This window comes from Calonectris borealis, chromosome 4 (assembly GCF_964195595.1).
Source record: "Calonectris borealis chromosome 4, bCalBor7.hap1.2, whole genome shotgun sequence".
NCBI classification, from domain to species: domain Eukaryota; kingdom Metazoa; phylum Chordata; class Aves; order Procellariiformes; family Procellariidae; genus Calonectris; species Calonectris borealis.
The window spans coordinates 71,956,465-71,981,146 of NC_134315.1; the positions used below are offsets into that span (position 1 = coordinate 71,956,465).

General features: G+C 43.1%; 1 protein-coding gene across 4 annotated transcripts in view; it reads left to right on the forward strand.

Annotated features, from left to right (window-relative positions):
- Positions 1-2,152: 2,152 nt before the first annotated feature.
- The window catches only part of ELF2 (E74 like ETS transcription factor 2), a 39,284-nt gene continuing 16,754 nt past the window's right edge, over positions 2,153-24,682 (forward strand). For 2 of the 4 annotated variants that reach the window (XM_075150130.1, XM_075150132.1), the window contains exons 1-3: positions 2,153-2,304; positions 10,133-10,328; positions 11,278-11,443. In XM_075150130.1, coding sequence (XP_075006231.1) covers positions 10,257-10,328; positions 11,278-11,443 — 238 coding nt within the window. In that variant the 5' untranslated portion in view covers positions 2,153-2,304; positions 10,133-10,256. Of the gene's footprint in view, positions 2,305-10,132; positions 10,329-11,277; positions 11,444-23,388; positions 23,494-24,682 lie in introns of those variants that run through there. The other 2 variants (XM_075150133.1, XM_075150134.1) reach the window with 2 other exon arrangements.

A 24,682-nucleotide genomic window follows, 5' to 3' on the forward strand; every position in this document is an offset into this window, starting at 1 on the left:
CCAGTCTATAGCAAGGCAATTTTTGCCAGGAACCCTTTAATCTTTTCCTCCCAATATCCTACCCTTTTCTTGACTTGCTCTTTGTTATAGGTAGTCTTAATTTATTTTATATTGTCAACTGCTATCTCCAGTCTAAGCCCAAGGCGTATAAAATGTGAACTTCCATCATCCACTGTCTATGCGATTTTAACTTTACACCTTTGTTGATACAATTTGCATGTTTGTATGTTAGAACATTAAAATATTTACATTTTCTAAGATGCAAACACTGAACACTATTCTATGATTTCTAGCAGCAACATGGTTGTCAGCTATATTGTTAATAAATGATGATTTTTTTCCTCATGTAGTTTGATACTTCCTTTTAAAGATAAGCAAAAGATCTGAAAGTGGTATCTCTCGTCTTTTGAACTGCAGAGAGACAACTGAAATTTCATGTTGCTTAATGTAAACTAGCAGCAAATTCTGTAATTAACGACATCCAAGTGTATGCCTTATTAAATGTCTGGCAAGCTTAGCGTGTGGTAAGACCTCAGTTTTGCTATGATGTGTGCTTTATTACAAAGTGACGGCTAAGTTTAAGTCTATACCTCAGTAGTGGCCACTTACATAAGAGGCTGCTGGTAGCACCATCTATTATTAATATTGCCTGACATGTTTTTGGAAGGAAAGAACCCCCAATGTTTCCATGCTTCAGAGCACAGGCTTGATATTTTTAGCGCTACGTTTATTGTCAGGGAGATGTTTGTGCCATCCCTGGGGAAAATAACTGCCCATGTTATATATCCTGGAAAACCGCAATTTGTACGTAACCTATAAAAGCCAGACAGATTCTAGGGCCTAAAGACCCCTGAAAGATCTTACTTCCTTAGGAAAGGAAGCCGATGCCCCAAAGATGCAGAGGAAAGAACTACCCAGTTCAAATGCACAAGGAACAGGAGCCAGACCTGTAGAGCAGTGGGTGGCAATATGCCTAAGGCAGAAACTGAGGGTTGGAAATCAGACTTGGTGGAGGAGGAGATGAACAGGAGCGCCAAAGGAGCAGTAGACGTGGATGGTCAGATGGAAACTGAGAGGTAGCAGAGAAGTGCTTTTGCGCGCTGGTGAAGGTGAGGAGCGTGTGATTGTGCACCGTCTGTGTACCGCTGCTCAGTGCTCAGAGGGATCCTGTTGGAAAGGAGTGCCAGACTTCTACCATGTACAGGCACAAGGGGGCCCGCGTTGGTTCGGACAGAAACCCTTCAGTCTAGAGTTCCTTTTGAGCACGCGGCTTTGCAATGTTGAAAGTGTCCTTGGCAATGTGGGTTTTTTGTCTGTAATGAAAATGTAATGCCTCCTATTCAGCTAAAGCTCTTCTGTTTATTGCTGTGAAACGCAAAGAACAGTATAATGGTTAAAGCCCAGTATTTGTAAAAAAGACCAATTCTCTCCTAAACCTCTCAGAGTGGGCTGGATCAAGGCAGTCTCGATAGGTACTTAATTTGTGAGCAGACTCTGACAATGATGTATCTCATATTGTCAAGGGAGTAACAAATGCTGCATCAGGAATTTGGCTAATTTCAAGAACCATGCGCTCTAAAAGAGATGGCTGATTGAAGGAAACTTGAAAGTGACATTTCGGCATTGCCCCTACAAGTCACTGGCTGAAATCAGTTCCGTGCGCCTGAGGCTCCGCAGCTGCTCAGACACACGGACAGCTTATTCTCTCACGTACCAAAATCACTTGCAGAAAATAATTACGTCTCTGGGGCTGTATGGAAACGTTGGGAGGGATTTTTGAAAGCAGGCAGCTGTTCACCCCCTTCCGAGGCAGAGCTGCGGCTGAGCGTCACCGAGACCCCGTCTGCCACGGGTTTTCCCCTCAGCCTCGCTCTCTGCCTCCCGTACACTGACTCGCTTCAGCTCTGAGCACGAAGACCCGAACTACCGCTCGAGAGAAGGAGGGAAGGGAGCCGCCGCGGAGGCTCACAGCTCCCTTCCCGCCGCCGCGCTGACAGCCGCTCCCGGAAGGGAGGCAGCCTCGCGCCCGGGCCAGGGCCAGGGCAACGGCTCTCGCGGGCCCTTGCGCAGGCGCGGGGCGGCGGCGCATGCCCGCAGCGCCCCCGCGCGCCGGGCGGCGCGAGCATGTGCAGAGGCGGCGGCGCGGCGCGGCGGGGGGGGGCCGGGGCCGGGCAGGTTGCGCCGCTGCGCCCGCCCCTCCCGCCGCGGGGCGGCCCTGGCCCTGGCTCTGCCCGGGCGGCGCCCACCGCCTCCTGCTCTCGGCCCGGGCGAGCGACGGACGCGGCCTCCGGGCGTACGGGCACGGTAAGGGCGCGGCGCCGGCTCCTGCCGCCGCGGCGGGCGGGACGGGCGCTGACAGGCGGCCCGGGGAGGGAGAGAGGGAGGGGGCGAGCGGGCGGCCGCCCTGTGAGGGGGCCGCGGGGCGCGGGACCGGCCCGTCCCGGGGGTGTTCGCCGAGGTGTGTCGGGCGGCCGCGGGGTGGCGGGGCCGGGGGTTGCTGCGGCGGCGGCACCCTCCCACCCCCAGCCGCACTTTCGGTTTCGCGTGGGGCGCGGGGCTGGGTGCCGCGGAGCCGCCGTTGGGCCGGGGCCGCCCCTCCCGCCGCCGCCTCCGCCGCCGGCTGCCCCCCGTCTCCCCCCTCCCCGCCCCGCGGGGGTCCGCGCCTGGGCTGCCGCTCCGCCGGCGGAGGGGGCGTTGGGGGCGGCGGGCGGTTCCCGGCGGCTGTCAGTGTAAACACGGCCCCGGGGCGGCCGCGGCCTGGCGGGCCGGGCCCCGCAGCCCCTCCCGGGCCAGGCCGGGGCGGCGGCGGGAGCGGGGAGGCGGCCGGGGCAGCGCCGCGGGGGCAGCGCCTTGTTTACACAGGGCGTCGGGAGAACATGGCAGCCCAGGCGTGCTGGTCACTCGCTGTCATGCGTGCTCGCCGCTCCTGGGCTGGCGGTGGGATAGCCCCGCCGGGCCTGCAGCCTCCCGCCCCGGCTTCATCTGCGCACCCTCCCCGCTTCCCTGAAACCGCTGTGCGCCGTGCTCTGCTTGTACCCGGGCTAAATAGCTGAAGTCTGGCGTATTTTTAATTGTCCCTTACCGTGCCCGTAAAATGTTGTACTGGGTTTGCTCTGGTGCTCATGTTTATCTGTTGCCTTTTTGGATGCGTTCTCTCATGTCTCCTTTTCCCCACTTAAATAATTCAGTTCTTCACTCTGCGTGTTCCCTCCCTTATGGCTAGTCACTGTCATGTTCCTTCTGACTTCTTTTTAACCATTTAACTTCTTTAGCAAAGACGGCTAAACCTCACCGACTGTCAGTTTAAAAACAATCAATTTGGGAGGATGGTTCTCCATCCGCTGAGTTCATCTCTTGTCGTGCTTTGAAGTTGTCTGTTTTCTGTGTGCTGATAATTATTCACCTTTGTTGCAATTTCATCATAAAGCTTTTTGGCACTTTCTGATTAGTGTACATATGCATCAAAATTTGAGAGCTTCCTAATTAGTAAAGAGAAATAGCATGAAATGAAGTTGAGCCCAGGGGTATAGGAGTGTAAGCATCAGAATTCTCAAGACTCATAAAAGCAATGCTTTAACAATAAAAATTTAAAGCAATTCAGATATTTCTGTGGCCTAAAAAATGTAGAACTAGCATGGTTGCACGTTTCATGCTGTAACTTTGAAATGAGGCAAAAGTGTGAACATTGCTGATTTGGGGAAAGCTTGCAGAATGTGAGAGTTTTGGATCACTTTATAGAAATGTCTTATTAGGGTAGGTTGAAAACCCCGTATCATAGTTTGAGAGGGGATGTCATGAAGCCATCTATTATATTGAGTACTGCAGGAGAGATCTGGGTCAGTGACTGTTACCACAAAACTTAACTTTATTTCAAGAATCTTAAAGAAATTAAATACAAATCTACAAAACTGTATGTAACTGATCCAAGATCCTTTTCCTCTCTCTCCCCACACTCCAGCATAGTGGACACAGTGGACAGGATCAGTTGCCTTAGGAGAGGTTCTGGGAACAGGATGGTTATTTTGTGTGGTACCTTCAGCGACGTACTCTTTCCATCTCTCAGGTTTCAGTAATACCTGGTTCAGAACGTCCCTAAACTTCAGACTGTATGTGCATCTTCGTGTTTAATAGTTGCGTAAGCCATTCAGGGGCTTTACCTCCATAAAGCTGTCCAACTTACATCTTGTAACTTACTCTTTTTACCTCTAGAATATCCTATGAAAATGAATTACATAGTTTGTGTGCACTACTTCCTTTTCTGTGTGTGTCGGTCTTTTTGTTTGTTTTTTTTTTTTTTTAACCCGCATCCTCACCATTTAATTTCATCTGTCTCTGCTCTTTTATTATGTAAAACGATGAATAATTGCTCCCTACTCTGGGTTGTGGGGGAGTGGAAATGGATGTAAAGGACCAACAATTGACACGCTGGAATGAGAAGTCATGGTACAAAGTAGGGGTACGTGTATGAGACTCCTGTCAGAGGGAAGAGAAGGTTTCAGGGGATCTTTAAATAGAGAGCAGTGGGAAGAGAGCCTGCTAATAGGATGAAATACGGGAAGGTCCAGAAGAAGCCTGCTGAAGCCACAAAGCTTTTTGCAGAACGTTAATAGTTTTTAAGTGATTATAAGCTTATATATTTTGGGGCTCATCAGCTTTAGCTATTGAGGTTTCAGAGCAAACTTTGGATGGTCAGATTATCAAATTAAATATGCATGGAAGGAGTTCCTCTAGTTTCTTACTGGATTTGGTACATCATTAATTTGATCCAATGTAGTAATTTCTGTGCATTCAGCAATAAAATTATTACCTTGTTGTATGGAAACTTCTGAAATATGATGTGGCCAGGCCTACTTGCTTTGACGATTCCTCATTTTGATTTCTTTTTCTATTAACTTTTACTGATTGGTGTAATATATAAGGTATTAAAAATTGCATAGATTGTCTGTTTTGTTCCCCTGACGTTGTGGATGCAAAGATTTAGTTTGTATCCTCTTTCTGAGCATACCACTCTTTAGCTATTTACAAATTTAATTTTTTTTTCCTCTGTCAGCTTTTGCAGTAACTTAATTTTTCAGTTTTTAAACTTGTTCTGGGTTTCAAAAAAAAAAAAAAGTTAATTCAGTTAGCCAGAGCTGTAAAATTTATCTGGGAAAATGTCTCAAAAAAGAACTTTCAGTCACCTTAAAAATTTTTTACTGCGTGCACTATGGTTTATATGTATTGGAGTGATAGTGACATTTACTGGTATATTTGAGGTGCTGCCTATGAAAGACCACCTTTGTACCCTTGGAAGCCTTGTTACAGTTAATGGGATTCTGCAGTGTTCTTGGCCGGTGTATTTCTGTACGTATAACTAATTTAATTTTCAAGCCGACTTACTTAACTTTTTTTTGATTAAACCAAAGGAAGGCCTTTTTGAAAAAGTTGTGTGTGATGCTACTGCTGGCTGCAGTCCTGCTCTTGCGGTTACATCTGTGTAGGTATCCGCATAAATCTCTCCTCAGGATTTGGGATGCCAGCTGAATAAAAGGGGGACATTGTTCCAAGTACTCTTATGTTTCTTCTGAGTGCTGCGGGAGCAGCTGCCTCTGGTCACTGCTGCCCGGTCTTCTGCATGTTTGTCTTGTTTTCATGTGTGGGTACGAGTGCGTGCATCTTTTTCTCAAGCATTTATTTTTTTGTTTGTTTGTTTTATAATTTAAATAAAAGTGTACTAAAAGTATTTGCAGATTTATATTTAGAGTTTTGTTTTGAAGCCACTCCTAAATCACTTCACTTTGAGTCTGGCCTAGTAGAGGTGACACTCTGCCATCTTTTCCACACTGTTCTTTCAGTTATTATTTTTAATTCTGTTGAGCTGCATGTTTGCTTCTCTATTAACTTGATAGGTGGTTATGCACAGGGGGATCGACTTAAGATTCTGTTTTTTGTGGGACTGCTACCCGCTCATCACAGTTGTGATTTGAAGTGTTTTTAAGCTTCTCTGGTAGCTGCTGAAAACATAAGAGGACCATTTGGATTTCTTGTAGGCAGATACTCAGATACATAATGTAGGCCATAGAAATGTACTATTAAATACGTGAATAAACTGTTTGGTATTTTGCAGCCTTTATGACCAGTGCCCTGTAGCCTCTGAAGATGTATATGCTGTAATTAATCTTCTTGACCAGTGAAAACTAGCAAAAACTTGAGTCTTTGTTGTCTTTGTAGCGGTAAACAGTTAGAAAGACACATTAGAAAGAATGTGGCTTCAAGATTTGGATTTTTGGTTTTGCTTTTTTTGAGGGTGGGAGCACCTAGACTTATTTTTGTTTTCCCATGAGATACGTATAAAAATAACGGATGATGCAGTAAAGCTGTTTTCCCTGTTGTAAGGGATATTCCAAATGTTTCAGAACTAGTTTCTGCATTTTCCGTGACCAGGAAGAACAGGAATGGATGTCAGATCTGTTACAAAATGATTTGGTCACCTCTTTTGGAAATGTTAGGTTTGGTTTCCCCCCCCCCCCCCCCCTCTGATGTCATTCCATATTTTGCTTTATCATAAGCACCTGTCCAGAGAGGAATTAAATTTGTAGTGTGTGTTTTTTTGTTGTGTGTTTTGTTTTGTTTTTTTTTTTTTAATCTTTCTGCATGTTGTTCTGTTGTTCAAAAATAGCCATACTTTGAACCAGCTTCTATGCTGGCTAATTGTATCACCAGGGATAACCTGGTTTCTTACAAACCTGAATCATCTCGTACTTCAAGAATCTGAGTCTAATTGTCTTTTGGCCTTTTTGGCTCAGTTAGCCTTGGGAAATGTGAATTTTGGAACTGATTTCTGAAAGTGGCTGGCAGTCTTTTCCTTTTACAGAAGTCACATTAGTTGTGACTGATTAGTTGTGGGAAATAGATTCAGTGTTCTACTGAAATTCGAGGGAGAAGCGAAAAGGCTTCCACAAGAACATACTGCTGAGGGAAAGGGAAGAGGGCAAACACTTAGCTGGTTCATTCAAAAAGGGGTGCATCTGCAGGAATCTAACATATGCTTAGGTGTGCTTGTGTGTTTGTTTTAACTTAGAACTTCTAAAACAGACTGAACTGAAACTCTTTTAACTTCCCACTTGCTGGCCAGTGGGCTTGCCTTTTTCGCCACCCTGTCAGGTTTTTGAAAAGGTTGTTGAATAGCAAGACTCTTAGTATGAAGTTCAAATCCTGTTATATAAAGACTCTGGGTCTTTCATTTATTCCTTGCCTGGACTGTTCTGTGCATTTGGTCTAAAGATACCATCCTTTTAATGAATGCTAAGATTTAGCATCTCACTCACTTTTCTGTATATTTTCCCCTATAAGGCTCTTACTCACTATGAATTTCTGCTGGAACTGGAAAATGAGGATTATCATTTATGTTCCTGCATTGCCTTATCTTCCCTTCTATAGGTAATTGGTAATTCATGTAGAGCTAAATCAGCGCAAAAGTCATCTAAACTTCTTGTAACCTAGGAGACAGAAATAGCAGTTTTTTGACATAACCTGATCTAGTACACAGTATTAAGTGTTTTCAGTTGCTACAATTTGGCAGCTGTTTGGCCACCTATGTGGGATTATAGTACATAAAATATTAATATACAGTACACGTGGTCAAGTATATGATTGTTTATTTGCATTAATATACTGCATGAGAACCAAATTAGCTTTGTGACATGCTTAAGCTATGCAAAGTTACTACATGAAGCGCTATATGTTCTTATATAGATACAAGTCTGAGTTGCAGGAATTATGCTGATGTTTGAAATTGGTTGGAGGCTGTGCTTCCAAATTAAAAAATAATTTCCATTCTTTGGACTACTCTTTTTGGTTATGATTGCTTGACAGCATTTCTAGTGTGGATGTAGATGGAAAACTGTAGACAAGGAAAAAGTCTTTTTACAGTAAAAGTGATTTTTAAAAATTTGTCCTGCTGATTGATTATTTTAGTGTATTCATAAACAGCTGTTTTTCTACTTTACGTATTTCTGAATTTAAAGACTTTTGAAATAATGTGTTAATTGATAGCTAGGTAAGGAGTAGGCTTTTTGTGCTAAAAGCCTGGAGGGTGACGGGTGTATGTGGCTCCAAGGATGCTTGTTAAAGACTTTCCAGCTTGAATCTTGTTTGGGGAGCAGAGGAGGTCTTTGCTTTCTTTTTCATCAAGGAAAATATTGATAATCAAAAAAGTGGTGCTAGCTTTACAAATGAAACAATGGAAAATAAAGTATTATTGTGTTGAGGTTTTTTGTGCTATTACATATGAAATATTTTTAGGTATGAATCATGCTTTCTCATGTCATGTTGACTGCCTATGTAAGCAGAAAATGCCTTAATTTTTTTTTTCTAAATTGCCTTTTTTTTCCCCTTTCTTTTGGAATATATCTTGTGCTTATTCTGCTGCTACTATGACAGTGATTTAAGATCATCTCCTGTTCTTAAGTTTTATTTAATGAGGATTAATTGCGTAGAAAGCTGCTATCAGAATTTATTCTCCTTTTTGTATGTAAGGGTGAAAAATATGAATATCTTATTCTGTTGTGTCAGGGTTTTTTTTGTTTGGTGTGTTGTGGGTTTTTTGTTGTTGTTGTTGGTTGGTAGTTTGGCGTGTTTTTGTAGTAACCTGCCATCCACTGTGTGGCTACTGACTTCTTGTGCTAAGTTAGTATGGCAACATAAATGATGCCTTTCTGAGCATGCTTTTATGACCTACTGAAGGATCCTTAATATCTTGATAAATGAAAGTTTTTAAACAGGTTTTGCGTAGTATTTTTTACTTTTTTGCCTTTCTTGTCATCCAGTTGGGGAGATCAGTAATTGTAATTTTTACTAGTATACCTAAACCATTGTGCCTATAAAGATTTCCATGCCCATAGGAAGCCCAGTTACTTTGTATGAATCTGAGCTGGCTTTTCCCTATATGTGCAAGATTAATTTTGTTTAAGCTGGCTGCCTGCTATTGAAAAGCAGGCTTATTGAGTTTACCCGATGGAATATTAATTATAGATTTTTTTCTTCAGTTTGTGTTGGAAGATCCTGTTTTCTTGCAGACCTTGGTGATTGTGCTAGCTTTCTAAATGGATGGATTTTATTAAAAATGTTGGGCTAAATTCTGGCTTCTGTTATAAAGCATTGATCTCAGCAGAGTTACTCGCAAGGGTAATTGATATCAGATTGGGTTCTTATGTCTCACGTGGAATATGTGCTTTCTGTTGTACAACGAAGAAGCCAAACTTCTTAGTTTGCATCTTGAAGTAGTAAACTGCTCCTCGCAGCCCAAGGTTTATGAACACAGATTATTTGTCTCTTCCAAAGACAGGATATGAGTAATAATATTTATTCAGAATAAATAAATAGCAGTTGTTTAGAAACAAAGCACTGCTATTAATCTAGTTTTGAAGAAATTCACGAAGATGGAGGTTGTATGTCTTTGTAAGTTCAATGAGTCCATGGTATACCGAAATTAAAGCATTATGATGTTTAACTACTTTTTTTTGGACTCATAAGAACTACTTCTATAGGAAAGAAAGAGGAACTGCTGCAATACTTTTTATTTCAAAGAAAACTGTAGATTAGAAATTAGGTATATATTTGTGAGATGTGTATAATATATGCATTACTTTAAAAAGGCAGTATGTTTGAAAGCTTTATGAAACTATAGCTTTATGAAATGACTATGAAACTAGTAGACCAAAGAAGAAAATGTGATTAAAAAACCCCTCCAAATTTAATAGGAAAACAGTAACTTTAGAATAGCCACACTAACTCAAAGGTATGTATGTCTCAAAAAATAGTTGATATTTGACCTCAGTGAGAAATTCATGATTTTGGCCAATAGAAAATATCTAAGATATTATTTGTTATTAGAATTGTGTGAAATTTAACGAATTGCAAAGAACCAAACTGATATTGTATTACCTTAGTATTAAAAGTTAGTGTGAAACTTGCGTTGTATGGCAGTATTCAGGGTTAACTTTACCAAGGTCAGCACATTCTGTCACATCTGTTGTGTTCACTGATGCCCTCTTTTGATGTAGAGATGTAGCATGCAATAGCTTTCATAAATGTGGAAAGACTTGAATATAAACTATGCAAATAACTTACTTAAAATTATTTTGTGTTTCAGCCACCTCTGCCTAGCTGTTTAACAGAAGTGGATTGTGAGTTTAAGCCTTTGATAATCTCAGGCTATCAGCATTACTGTCTTCAGGATAGATAACAGCTCTCAAAGCGTCTTCAGGGGATGCACCATGACATCAGCAGTGATTGACACTGGAGGCCCTGGCCTGGAGTTCGACAGCAGTGGAATAAAAAATGAAGAGGTTAGAAAAATAAGTAGCATTTATTTACTAACAAACTTTACACCTTTTATCTTAATTTGAAAGAAAACTTGCTGCGAAAGCAAGTGAAGTGGATTAGAGATTGTTGTGTGAGGAGGAAGAGAGCAGCCCATTTTTCAAATATCTTTTATTAGAAGATTTTGTTATCACAGAGAAGCGGAAGCAGTAAGTTTCTAAGTCTGCAGTACAACTGTAGACTGGTTTACAAAATTAAATTCTATAGTAAGCATCTCTTTAAAGTAAAGATCTCTGATGTGTCTTGAGGTGTAGAACGAGATGAGCAGAACAATACAAGAACCTTTTTCAAAGTTAGCCAACACGACATATCTGCTCGTATTTTGCATTCTTATCAACAAATAATAAATATATTCTACTATCCTGTAGCTTGTAGTAAATTGAATCTGGCAACACTTCTGCAACACTTTAACAGATTAAATGTGCTGTTACAGACATTTTGATCCTTAAGTAAGTAGAGATACGCATATGGGCTTTGAAGTAGCCAGTTCGTTTGTGATAGCTTACGTACTTAATCCAAAACATGAGTGTTCATAAGATACAGGTCAGATGTAGGTATGTTGCAGTACACACGCAAAGCCTTGATTACATTTCGTGGAGCAGAGGGAGAAGAAACACTTCCCACAGCTGAATGTCTTAATTAGAAAGCTTGCTCTTTTTCAATGTCTTAAAGCTGTCTGATGCTTTAAATTTTATGTGCTTAAAGCCAGGAAGATATCTTTGAGATTCAGGAAGGTCCCTTTGGTGGATGATAAACTATCTTTTATTTTTTTTTAGTCTCTTGCTTTAGAAGAAAATTTCATTGTTCCATAAAATATGTAAGAGCTTAAGAGGAATGTATTGATGTGGAGTTCAATAGTGCAGTATTTAGAGCGTGGTTGTTTTTGTTTTGTTTTTTTTTTTTTTCTTTCAATAGGAAAATGAGCCAGTCTCTGAATTCCCAGCAGTGATTGTGGAGCCAGTTCCTAGTGCCAGACTAGAACAGGGTTATGCTGCTCAGGTCCTGGTTTATGATGACGAGACTTACCTGATGCAAGATGTAGCAGAGGAACAAGAAATTGAGACTGAAACTGTGGAAACAGGTAGACTTCTTATAATATTTTTTTCCATGAGATTTTCTTACTTTTAGAAGTCCCTGAGGAATGTGACTTTGTATTTACCCACAGGATGGAGATCCTGACCTGGGTTCACATCTCTTGGCTCTAAACTTAGTTTTACTTAGCGTCAGTGGTGACAAGATTGGGGCTTGGCAGGTAAAAACGTCACCTTAGGTTCAGGGCACCTGCATTGTAACACCGTGTACCTTCATAAATAGGTGAATCTTCATTTATGTCTTCGTTACATGTTTGTACAGGGGGTTAACTAGGCAACTAAACTTGGAGTTTTTAAAAATCAGCTGAGCCAGGAAGCTGGTTAGAATTTAATTTCACAATGTGTCTGAGCCAAATAACTGCAGGGCAGCTGGCAATATGGACTGTGCGGCTCTATTTACCCTATCTTCCAACTCTTCCCCCTTCCCATGAGCTCTGTCCTCTGTCCTTTGCTATCCTGCCTTTTTGGTCCAAGAGCGGTTTTATTGCTGGTTTAGTGGCAGGAGTGCGTGGCTGGGGGGAATGGAGTTGGACTGTCCTTTTATGGGCAAAAAGCCTAATAGATTGACATTAACTCAGCTATATGGTAAAATAACAAGTTAGGAATGAAGAAAGGAGTAGAGCTTTGGTGTTAAAGCAGCTGACCTGCTTAGTGATAAGCGTGTATCTCTCTGTGCACCTGTCTCCAAGAGCACGATCAGGAGCTTTGAACTTTCTGAGGGGAACCAAAGTCTATTTAAACTGTCTGAAGAAACAAAAGTTGTGCTCCTCCGGGAGCCTAATTACATCTGACTGCCAGGCTGCTGCTGTGCTGCAGTTCCTGTTGTTCCTCCCACTTGCTTTCTTGTGCTACTTCTTACACTTGTTGAACCTTTTTTAGCCATTTCAGTATCCATACTGAACTGGTGAGACCACTTGACTAGAACATGGATAGCATACGTTCCTATCCTTGGGCTGCCTAATTTAGAGTTGAAGTTTGAATTCATGATGTCAAGCAAGCAAAACAAAGCTGAGAGATTCTTCTCTCAGTTGCTTAACTTTGCAGCCTGGTAAATACATGTGCATTCCCATCACATTCGGTAGGTTTCAGTTCAAATTTCTCCCTAAACAGTGGATGCAATTGCTCACACATCTTTCTGAATCTGGATGTTAATCTCTTGTGGCACTGCATCAAAAAATCACATGCATCCACTTCGTAAGATGTGCATGAACTAGTGGTTCAGGTTTTGGAAGAATACCTGCAATTCCCGTTCACTCAAATGTGTTTTGAATTAAATATGCTAATTACAAGTGCAACAAATTCATGTAAAGAAAGGATGTGAAATATGTATTTTTTTTTAATTTTTGACTATAGTATTAAAACTTTTAAGGTTAAGGTAGGTGAGAAGTGAGGGTGTTCTTCTCAAGAAGCTGGGTTTTATAAATTCAACTTGTATTTGAAAACCTTTAAGAGCTTATACTTTGAAGGCTTTTGCATTCAGAAGTGTTGCTTTTTTAAACAGTAAATATGCTGTTCCTTGTAAGATTTTATTAGATTAATGGCTAACAGAACAGTTCTTTTAGGATAAAGAGCTACTGCAAATGAACTCTGTATGTTTTTAAGTATCATTTTCTGGCCACAATAAATTGGAGGAAATGACAATTAAAAACTTGTAGCTCTTCTGTAGGAATCTTTTTTTTCTAAAGCTACTGTTCAAAGAAGGAGACACATGGCTGCTTCCAAGTCTTGATATTTGAAAGTACAGTCTTAAAATTTATAGGGCAGTTGGTATGATAATTTGGTGAGTTTGTGGTTGGAGATGTTAAGGGACGTGTCTTGACTGCAGATAGTTTGGTGGTGTTTTTTTGTGGTTTGTTTTTTTTTTTTTAATTTCACAATAACTTTGACATTAATATGTCCTTAAAAATTTAGCATAATAACATAGTAAAATACTAAAATAGTTTCAAATATTTAAAACTTTTTTTTAATAGTTTTGATATAAAAATTAAAGATAATGTGCACTAAAAAGCCAATTTACAGTAGTGTAGAGGAGAAATTAGAATCTAGTGAAGATTTTAAAAACTATTAATGAATATTATCATTTGCGATTCCAAAAGGTCTTTGGGGAGAGAAGTAATCTGCCCTTGCACACCCGTTCCCATACTCCAACTTTTCATTATTATTTGTATAGTATATACACCATTAATTGCAATGGTGCAATTGCATTAACATGCAGTTACACATGAGAGCGAGTAAAGGTTCTGGCACAGAACTTGTATCTAGTGTTGATGAAAGAAGTGCTTGGTTTAGACTGTTCTGAGGGAAGCAATCTTGTGGGGTACGTGTTTTGACCAACACGTTTTGGTACAGCCAAGAGTCTTTCTGAATTCCTTTTTCATAGAGAGAGGTAAAATTGGTGGGGAGAAAGTATAAAGGCCACAAGAAACATTCATTTTGGTAATGTGCCATTATTAGCAATGAGTTGCAGGAGAGTGAATCTGAGTGTGTTTTTTAAATTTTATTTTTGTAGGGGAAGGGAAGAGGTACTGGGCTGTGGTTAGGAAGCAATTTGGTGTTGGAGAGGTGGTAAAAGGTGCCATAGTAAGTGTTAATGAGAAAGAAGGCTAAGGCAGAAACAAGTAAACAAGATGTAATAATGTTTATTTAAAGAACATTTTAAGATGCTAATTTTCTGAAGTACATACCTTTATTATGCTAATGAACCTAATTTAGATAGGTGCAACAGTTTGATTTCTGTGCATCTTAGGAGAAAAATCCATTGTTGCTAAATTAGTCTCAATTGATTCTACTTCATAAATGTCAGAATTAATTGCTACAAAAAATTTCACGTTATTTGATAAATGTATAGTTGTTGCACAAAGAATGAGTAGACTTAATACCTTTTGTGGTTCTGGACTCTACAGACAGCATGGTAAATACTAAAAACCCATTTGAAGAAGTCTTGGCAGTATTTGAAATGATACATGTCCACGTAATATAACACATGCCCAGTTGTCAGTATCTTTACTGTTGGCCATGGACCTGATTTTTTTTTTTCTTCTTTTCCTTCTTGTGACACTCCACTGGCACTTCCAGTGACTACTGATTTACGTGGTTTACAACATTACTACATACATGTTCCGAGAGCCTCGAGCTACTTTGCAGTTAATCTAAAGCTGTGTAATTCAATAAAACGTAGCATTATTCTAGCCTTCAGAAGTAGGGATCAGTACCCTTTGTGATAAATGTAGTGGGGTAGCTGATGTGGTAAAATTTACTTAGGACGCTAACGAGATGATTTGTGCTGTGCATTGAGTGGTTCTATTTGTGGTTTGCTATTCTGTGATTGGATTTGGGACTGTGTAGACTGTAAGGACTGTCAGTGCTGATCCAAGGGCAGAATCAGGATCCGTAATGTTGTTTTGTATTAAAAAACTTCTTGCATTTATGAAACCACAATTAAAATAAAATATGCTACATAATCATTCTAAATAGCTGTATCTATAAATACTGATGAAATGACAGTTAATTCTTGTGGAGTATGGGGTTTTTTGCCTGTCAGACTCCTTCCAGCCTGTTTCCCACTAATCTATCTTGATTCATTAATCAAGGATCATTAATTGTAATTAATCCTTTAACTATAAAAGTAAAGCCCAAGAGTCTTTTAACAAACGAGAAAGACTTAATGGTTCAAGTTATGTTTTTTTGTCCTATTCCAGAAAAAACTGCCTGTCTGCTTGGAATAGAAAAAAGTGTTGAGAAAGGAGTTTTCTAGGAAAAATAAAATGTAGGAATTTTGATCTTTTCAGGTGACCTTGTGACATTATCAGTGGAAGTAGTGAGTGCCTTTTGTAACGTTTGAAAGGGAAAGTATAAGCTTTAGATTGACAGTGTTTAAATTTCTTTTCCTATGTGTATAACATCATTCTTAGGAGCAGTATCTTCAGACTGTTGGGGACCGAGTTATAGTCTTAAAATTTTTTTTACTGCAACAGTGAAAGTGTTCGTACCATAAACAATACATTCTTCTTAACAATTTTTTAATAATATCCAAATTTTGTTGGCTTCCGTTCCCTGAGTAGTTATCTGTCCTTAAAGTAATTAGTCCTTCAATTTTAGGATTTATTCAGCAAAACCTTTGTAGTTTACATAACAGCAGAAGCTGCTGTCTTTAAAGAAGCAGTCAGCCTGAAATTAAGAGTTGCTGTAGTTCTGTTTGTCTGTCACGACACAGAATCCATAACGTGGATGTGTAGGTGTGTTAATGGGGTAATCTAATCTTTGGATTTACCATATGTGCAGTGCTGAAGGTAGCACAGTCATGATCTGCAGATCTTGTACATGGATGCTGCCTAGTCTTTTAGTCAACTAAGGCATTAGATGAGTATTTAAGTAGGATAATGCTGTTTTAAAAATGCCAAGTTATTTGGAACATTGTCTTTAAATTGGCTAGTGCTTTCTGAATTCTCTTTGTACTGATCTTATGCCTGCACTGGTACTACTTTTCTTCTGTGTTACTTCACTGATGATGAATTTGCAAAACCAGCGTTGTTTGTTGTTTACAAATCTTGTTGAACAGTAGGCAGCTATTAAGCAAATGTTGCTGTCAGTGCGGTAAAGCTTGATCCCAGTGAGAGGTATACCAAAATCATATTGCCAGTATAGACCCTGATTTAATTGATTCAGTGAATCTAACTTCTCGTATCGGTAGTATTTTTCCCCTTACTTTTTTATTGATCATCAAAGTGGCAAGTACAGGTTTGGGATTTTTTTTCTCACAACTTTAAGATTAAAGAGGAAACAAAAGTATTGCTTTTGAGAAGTTGAGATATCATTCGACTTGTGAACTGTCACCACATTTTTTAACTCGATGTTCCATCAGAAATCCTCCCTGTGGTGCAAGTTGAAAGTCTGTTTTAATTCTAAAAATGTTATTGCCGCAGGGGGGTAGAAGATCTGCATGAAAAAAAGGGGATCTGAAAATGAGCCCCTCCAGGATTACGCTCTGATGGAAAAATATTGAGCTACAAAGACAACAATGATGGTATGTTTGTCTATAATATCTTAAATTTTTTTTTCCACCAGGAAGTTCGGTTGAAACTATCATGTAAATTGATAGCCATGTTTAAGGAGGGAGGAGATTGAATAAAAGTGAGTTTAGGTTTAACTCCTCCCCTAATTTAAACAAATGCATGAATAAAATACATACTTCAAGGCAAATCTTCTACAGAGGTTACTACTTACACTGTTATCACTGTGGGAACCAGCTTTGTATATCTATGTAAAGTCTTTAGTTATTACCTGTTCTTCTTTCTGCTTCTATATGTCTTCTCTCATTACGATTAAAACTGCTTCCTTCTGACTTTTTATGTGAATGTGAGCCTGTGAACTCTTTTGTTCATCTCGGATATCTAAGTTTTCATCAGTTGTTAAATACCATATACTAAGAGCTCAGTATTAGATGTGGTTAGAATCTTACCTTTGATTATGGCATGTGTATGTAAGGGATAAACAAAACACTGTTATCATTCATTCTGTCCAGACGTTATTTGATTAAACCGCCTCTTACAAAAAATGACTTAACATGCACATCTGGTGTACGTTTTGGTAGTGCTGACACATCCTATTGGTTGAACTTCATTTCCTTACACGGATAGCTTGACGAGAGCAGTTTGCTTTAGAAGACTCTGCTGACTACAAACAAGAGTTTGGACATTCTAACAACTACAAACTCTCAGCTTAAGTTGGTACCGCCTTCATCAAAGAGCTAAGATGAAGCCCATTAGCTAGATAAAAGCAAGATAAAACTTTGCATGCAGTACTTGCTGTACTGTAAGAATTAGATGTCTCTAACACATTCATGGGTTAAGAATTTATCCTTTGAATGTGAGCTAATTTTATTTTTGACACCATGCTGCTGCTGCATCGGTGTGAGTTCTCACACTGCCAAGAAGTCCATTACATTTTGCTAGTTAAATATTGATGACAGTGAAACAAAATGATCCCCCTCCCATTGCATGTGCTATTGTATAGCCCTTGGAGCAGTTATGCCAAGGGCATATACATCAGAATTCAACTGCAGTTTAAATTTTATGGCATCTTTGCTGGTGTTTCCTTTTCTGAGAAATTAATGAAAAGAGATGTGCAGCTGCTCTATGGATGATAATATTTTTATGTAACAGTAACAGCCTGGTTGTGGTGTCCAGTTCTTTCTAGATTTCAGGTTTCTGCCTTGCTCCATTCATGCTGAAAGAACACTGCAAGACTAAGTATTTTGTAATAAAGCCTAATTTAACTACACATTTTGGGCATAATTTTTATTTTCTGAGGCTGATGTGAGGCTAATTGAATGGCTTGCTAGTGTGGGGCATTATGGGTTGGACTTCAGATGTACAGATGCACTTTCCCCTAAACTCCCAGTTGCAACTGGGAGTGAGAAATTGTAGGATGTTACTATGAAGGCTCAGCCACAGCATTTTACCAATGTAAGCTGAAAAATTTTGAAATTAGACTGCAATATGGCATGTCAAATCCATTGTGGTATGAGTGCGCAAGAGTTAGTGGTCTTTATTGATCAAAAATGTAGCGACAAACTGGAAAGTAATAATTTTTAAAGGTGATCTGTATATTAAAAGGGAAAGTGTAGTTGACAAAAAATTCTAAGATCACAGTAAAGCCATATGTGTTTGAGCAGGACATTTGGTCCTTATAAAGATTCAGTGGGCTTATAGAATAGACATTTGTCATTATCAGAGAAGTCTTAAGGAATTGTAAATGCTAGGTCTTGAATAGAGAAATTGCTCAACGGTGGCATAGTTCATATGCCAGGCTATTACCAATCTCAAATACTGTCAATTTTGTAAAATCATGTAATGTGCTATGCAAATATCTCATTTATAATTGTCTGCTAGACTGCCCTGAAATTAAAGAATTTCGTTATAAGGCAGGGAAGTGCATATATCAATTTCCCCCCCCCCCCGACAGCCAAGTTTTTCTTATTCCTCATTCACAAGTAATAATGCTGGAATGTAGATACTTGCTGTTTTGAGTAAGTCCTTTTCTGTTTGTCAAAGGCAGTATCAAATCCTGAGAATACATTTGCTTTTCTGTGTGGCATCATTAATTGCCGTATGAATAGTGACACCAGGTTCCTGAGTCCACCTAAAGGTGCAGATTGTGACAGGCTCGTGGCTTTGGTATTATAGACTTCATATGGTGTAGTCAAGAGGATAAGCTTGGCATGGTCACTGACCCCTTTCCTCAGTTTTTCCCTGGTTCCTCCAGGAACACTTTGTGGTTATTTTTCTATTACTTTTGCAATTTTCTGCTGTGGAATCCACAGTGGATGGTAATGATTATGCTGATGTGCTGATAAAGGAGACTGCTGCATCTTCGTGCATGTTTCTGGAATGGAACTGTTAAAAATGTTTCTTTGTATCGTTACCCTTCTTGCAATGCAGTAATAATTATCAACAGTTTGATAGCTTGCTGTTGGGGACAGCGACTACTTCGGTAATTATTAGATGTGAATTTCTTCAGGATCATGGGCAAAACTGACCTTTCTGTAACTGTAGGTGGTTTCAGCACTCAGGACAGGACATGCCTGGACTTCTGAAGTTACTTGAAGCTTTTTAGCTTGATTGGTATTTCAGTATTGTTCTTCTGTTATAATTTGCAGTTTCTCACGTAGACTGCAGATACTACCCTCAGACAGATTGCCATGTACCCTTGACTACTTACTTAAATGAAGTCAAACAAATCACCTCTGTAAGAATAAGTAACTGCTTTATGATAATTGCCTTTTCCCAGGGTAGCTTTGTCACACTAGAATACAACTGGAATCTTCTGTGGCTAAAAGTAATTGAATATGCGTTTTTTTTCTTTCTGGTTCATCATTTGCTGTCAGTGAAGGAAAAAGGTGCCATTGGAAGGTTGTACTTTTAGCATTTCATGTCACAAAGCTTGTGAAATAGTTTTCCAAGAGAAACTACAGTCTATTACCGGAGAATGTTTTCAACGTATTTGTCAGAATCGTGGGAAAGGCAACTTTGCATAGGAGACTATGGGAGAGGAGACTGGCAATTCCTCTATAGCCACTGAATGCTGTATTAGTTTTGAGGACTGCTCAAGGAAGTGCTTAAGATAATTGATGATCCCACTCCTATCCACTTCTGCAAATCTGCTGAAACCTTCTAGTTTTTCATATTTTGAATTTCTCCATCCACTGTCTTGCATGCAATTAATCACATCCAGCTTCTTCTGTTGGGTTGTCTTTCACTTCTTCAAAATAATCAGGATGAAGTTTAGCTGGTGTATATTGTAGAGAAGAAGTGAAGCTTATTTCCTTTAATGTGAACAAAGTTGTCCATGTCCCTTAACAAGAAAGCATGAGTTGATAGATATTTTCCTCCTGTGTTTATACAAATAGGGGATACAGTTCACTTGGGTGTTGCTGTTGTCCAAGTTTCTTATCTACCAAAGACTCTGAAGTGCACAGGGATGGAGGTGCTGTCAGCTAAAAATGTGATTACTTGTTATTGTCTTGAAATTACTGAAGACTTACACTTACTACATTCCTGTGTGTCATAAGCATAGTTTTGAATGGTAGCTTTCTTGCATATTAGAACATGTTGACTTTTGTTTTTTTTCTGGCAGTTGGTGGATGTAGTATGTGATAAGCATGTGCCTGGCTGTCTTGACAGCTGAGCTTGTGGTTTAAAATATTACAATCTCTGTACACTAACAATAAAAAAAAAAAAGGTAGGCTAATAAATATATTTCTGTCTGACAAAGAATGATGCTGTTCAGGGATCTGTTTCTATATATTTTTTCTACTTTTTTCATGCCAGAGAAACATAAGTTAATCTGCAAGTTCATGTGGTCCTGTTACATTACAGTAAATATGTGCCCACCCACCACTCTCTGAGTAGATTTTGCGTCCCTCTTTGTTAGCCTTCTGCCTAGAAAGGAGGCTTTAAAAGAGATTAAAAAGTTAAGTGCATGTTTACTTTTTTCCCTACTGGCTATCTTTTTCCCTGAAATAGTAAGATTTTATTAGCATGACAAATCAATTAGTGTTCAGCATGAAATATTGGAAATCATATAGTTCAAACAGACAGAACCGCAGAACTTCTGGGGAAAAGCGCGTTCCTCCTTAAAGACAGTGTTATGCTTTAATACTATGCTTGTATAAATAAGTTGGGCACAGGTCAAATTGATCACTTCATAGATTTATTGTAGTTGCTTACATTATAATCTTGAAAGTCCATAGGCTTGGCCTTTTTTCAACTGATTGGAATCCTTTGGGTATCCAGTGATACTCCCTCTATGTATGATCAGAGAGAGCAAAGAATCAGAATAATGTGTGCAGCTGTTCGAGTCTGTTTCATGTGAGTTGGCAAACACTGTGCCAAGTCTGTGCTCGCAGTAGTAAATAAATACTGCTTAGAAAACTGGTATTAAACCAAGAGCTTGACGTTTTATATTCTTTTTTCATTCATTTCAGACATATGGTGTTTGTCAAAAATCACGCATGCAGATTACTTGAATGCACTTATTCAAGGAGTCCACATGTCTGAGGCAAAACTTCATTCTACCCGTAGGGGGTAGAGAGAACAACTTGGATATGAGTCAAACACTTCGGTTTGTGACTGGAAGTTGCAATCAGTAAACAATCCTCACTGAATTTCATAGCAAACCAGTAAGGCAGCAAACTATGAATGCATCTTTTCCAAAGTATATGTGTGAATTCCTATTGACACAGGTCTGGGTCTTCAAAGGTATTTAGTGTCTCGGTGGACCTTTTGATCTGGATCTAAACTGACAAACTATTTTTAACTGTATCGTATTGCTGTGGACCTAACTGCTTGAAGAGGTGTGGGTAAATTATGATTTTTAACAACAGTAGGTACACAGGACAAAGTGACGTGAGTACACTGTTATTTCAGTATTCGGTATGTGAGCTGAATCTATGGTGTGGCTAAAGTACACTGCATGATGTTTCCACTTCAATTTGAGGATATTTTAATGAAGGGCTATGAAGTTTTATTGCACACTTAAGTGCGTGCCTACTTAAAATGCCTTTAGTTGTCCTTGGGCTTGTCTCCACTAGAAAAATTTCTGCTGGAGAACACAGCAGAGTCCCCTAGTGGAAATATGCTGACAGAAGGAATTCTTGTTAACACTGCCATTGCCCCTCTCTGAATAACATAAGCTGACAGGAGCACTCTGCTGTTGGCAAAGCTGTATCTGCATGAGAGCTTTTTGCTGTCGCAGTTGGCTAGAGAGTGCCTTTTTTGTCCATGTATCTGGCTGGAAAGAGCTCGGCTGGCAAAACTTTAGCACAGAGGTACCCTTAGGTGTCATGGCTTGAATGTGAGAATGAACGATCTCGCTTGCAGGTCTTGTTCATTATCTGATGAGATGACAAACAAATTTAATTCCTTACAGCCAGGAATAGATGAGGGAAGGCTACAGAATGCCTGAAATTTATTTGTGTATATAGATATGGTCATTAAATTGTATTCCTGAAGAGCCTTGAGAGTTGTGGTAGGAGTACGATCTGTCAAAAGTTTGAGGTACTAAGTTACCAGTTGGAGGTGATTCATGCTGGATACTACGTTGTGATTTCTGTGCTGGGGAAATACGCTTCTAAATTGTTGCTTGTGATCTCGATCCTAGGACTACTAAAACTTGGGAGGGGAAGAGACATTCCTTATGGTCAGATTGGTGCAGCTGGTGCCCTTCACCTTTTTCTAATGGAGCTGTGAAGCTGTTGTTTATGGGGAAGTCTTTTTGGTCAACAAGTGGTTGCTTGATCCTTCTAGTAATGGCTTAACGATATAGGCCTAGTCAGGTGTGTGTGGCACTAATGAAGGAGTTCCCATGCGTGATCTCCATGCATAGCTCCAGGTAGGATATACTTTGTTTTTCTTGGCGTAGCTGCTCTTCACGTGCAGCTCTGAAGTTTTACCCTGAGAATAAGCAGCCAGGAAGCCTGAGAACATGTTTGTGTGACTGTTGCTTCTGTCCAGCTGCAGCACACGGGGGCCTGGCTGGGAAGGCTGTGGTGTTACTAAAGCAGGTGGTTCTTCAGATGGGAGCTGAAAGTGGTGGTGGTGTTTTTTTTAATTGAGAGCGCAGTGCAACTTTTTTCCCCCACAAATCTGCTCAGAGGCTAGATTTGATGAAGGATGGGGGCTCTGGCTAACTGGAAAAGGCATCTAAAGTTCCCTTGGAGTCAGCCCTGCTCCTGTCAAGGAGACGAGGTGGATTGCATTCAAGACTGACTGAGGTTTCCTGGCAAAATATTACCAGAGTAGGTAGCCCAGGAGTTTGCCAAGGAGAAAACCTGTTGATGTGTTAATGGTTGCCTCGGTGAGGATCATCAGGCTTATCCCGAGAGAAACGCTGCCCTGACAAGGGGCGTTATCGGTTCGCGGGGTGCAGCGGTCAGGGAGCGTCTCCGGGGCACGTAGGTGCGAGTGGCCGGGGCAGCAGGGAGATAGGGGGAAGGCGGCGGGGCGACGGGCAGCGGGACGGGCAGCGCTCCGATCTGCGCGAGTCCTTGCCTGCCTGGGTGGCTGCGGCTGCCTCCGGCTCCGGTCGCCGCTCGGGCCGTGCGAGGAGCCGGGGCGGGGAGGCGCTGCCCGCGCCCTGCCGCGCCCCCACCTACCTGCGCCTCGGGGCGCGGGCGGCCGGCGGGGCCCCGGCGGCTTCCCCCGCCCGCGGGCGGCCCCGCGCTGCGGCGGCGGCGAGTGCCGGCGCGGCACTTCCTGTCTGAGGCCGGCGGCGGAAGGATCGCGTGCGCCGCGCCGCCCCGCAGGAAGCGCTCCCGCTGCCGCCGCCGCCGCGCCGTGGCGGTGCCCGCGCCGCCCGCCCCGCCCGCCGCCCCGCGCCGCCCCGCGGGAGCGCGCCCCGCCGCCCTCGCCGCCGCCGGCTCCCGCGCGTGTCCGGCGCGCGCCCGCCCGCCGGTCAATGTGAAGCCGCTCCGGCAGCGTAAACATGGCGACGTCCCTGCATGAGGGGCCCACGAACCAGCTCGACCTCCTCATCCGGGCCGGTAAGCTGCACCGCTCCGGCGGGGGCGCCGGGCCGGCGGGAGCGCCGGAGCGGGGAGGGGGGGGGCAGCCGCGGCGCACGCCGCGCTCCGGCGGCGGGCGGGGAAGCAATGGAGGGCAATCAGGAAGTGATCACCTTGGTAGCGGCCGGCCCGGCGTGCGGCCGGCGGCGGTCCGCGGCACCTGCCCCCGGCGCGGGCGGCCCCGGCACCGCCGCCCCCGCGGCGGAAGTTGTGGCGGGGCGAGCGGAGGAGTTTTGCGGGGTTCGCGCGGCCGCGGCGAGAACCAGGAAGTGTGCGAGGTTGTTGTCCTCCCGCCTCCCCCGACCCGACCCGGCCCGGCCCTCCCCACCTCCCGCCGCCGCCGCCGCCGCCGCCACGCTGTCTGAGCGGGCAGGCCGAGCGCCGCCGCCGCGCACCGCACGCAGGGCCGCGGCCCGGCCTCCCCGGGCGCTGCGTACCCCTGCGTCCCCCCTCCCCTCCGCCCCCCCCGTGCCCTTTTAAACTCTGCGCTGGCGGCGGCGGCGGGGCGGGCGGAGGCGCCCGCGGGCGGGGGCCGCGGCCCACGTGTGCGGCGCGGGGGGGTAGGGGGGGAGCGGCGCGGGGGACGGCGCCCCCTCCCCCACGCGCGCTGCGTAGCGGAAGCGGCGCGTTCCCCCGGGGCCCCCCGAGCGCGAGGGGAGTGGCGGCCGCCGCGCGCCAATGGGGGCCGCCGCCGTTGGCGGCCGGAGGGCGGTGGGGCGGGGCGGGGCGCGGCGACCGCCAATGGGCGCGCGGCGGGCGCCGGAGTGGCGGCTCCCCGCGGCGCTGACGGGGCGCGCACGGAATTGGAGGGAAGCGGAGTGTAAACACGGAAGTGGGGGCGCCGCCGCCGCCGGGCCGCACGTGGCCGCCCCTCCCTGCGGGGGCCCCCCCTCCCTGCGGGGGCCCCCCCCGGCGGGCGGAGGCAGGGGCGGCGGGAGCGCCGACCCGCCCCGAGTCCGCGCTGCCGGCGGAGGCGGGAGAGGTGCGCCGGCGCGGGGCTCTCCAGGCAGCCCCACGGGCCGAGCGGTGGGAGGAGGCGGTGGGAATGCCGTTCGCTGCCGCCGGTCCGTGCCGGGTCCTGAAGCCCCTGCGCAGCCCCGGCCGCCGGCCCGGGCGCCGCTGGGACGAGGGCCGTTTACTGAGCGCTGGCACCTTGTCGGGGACGTGT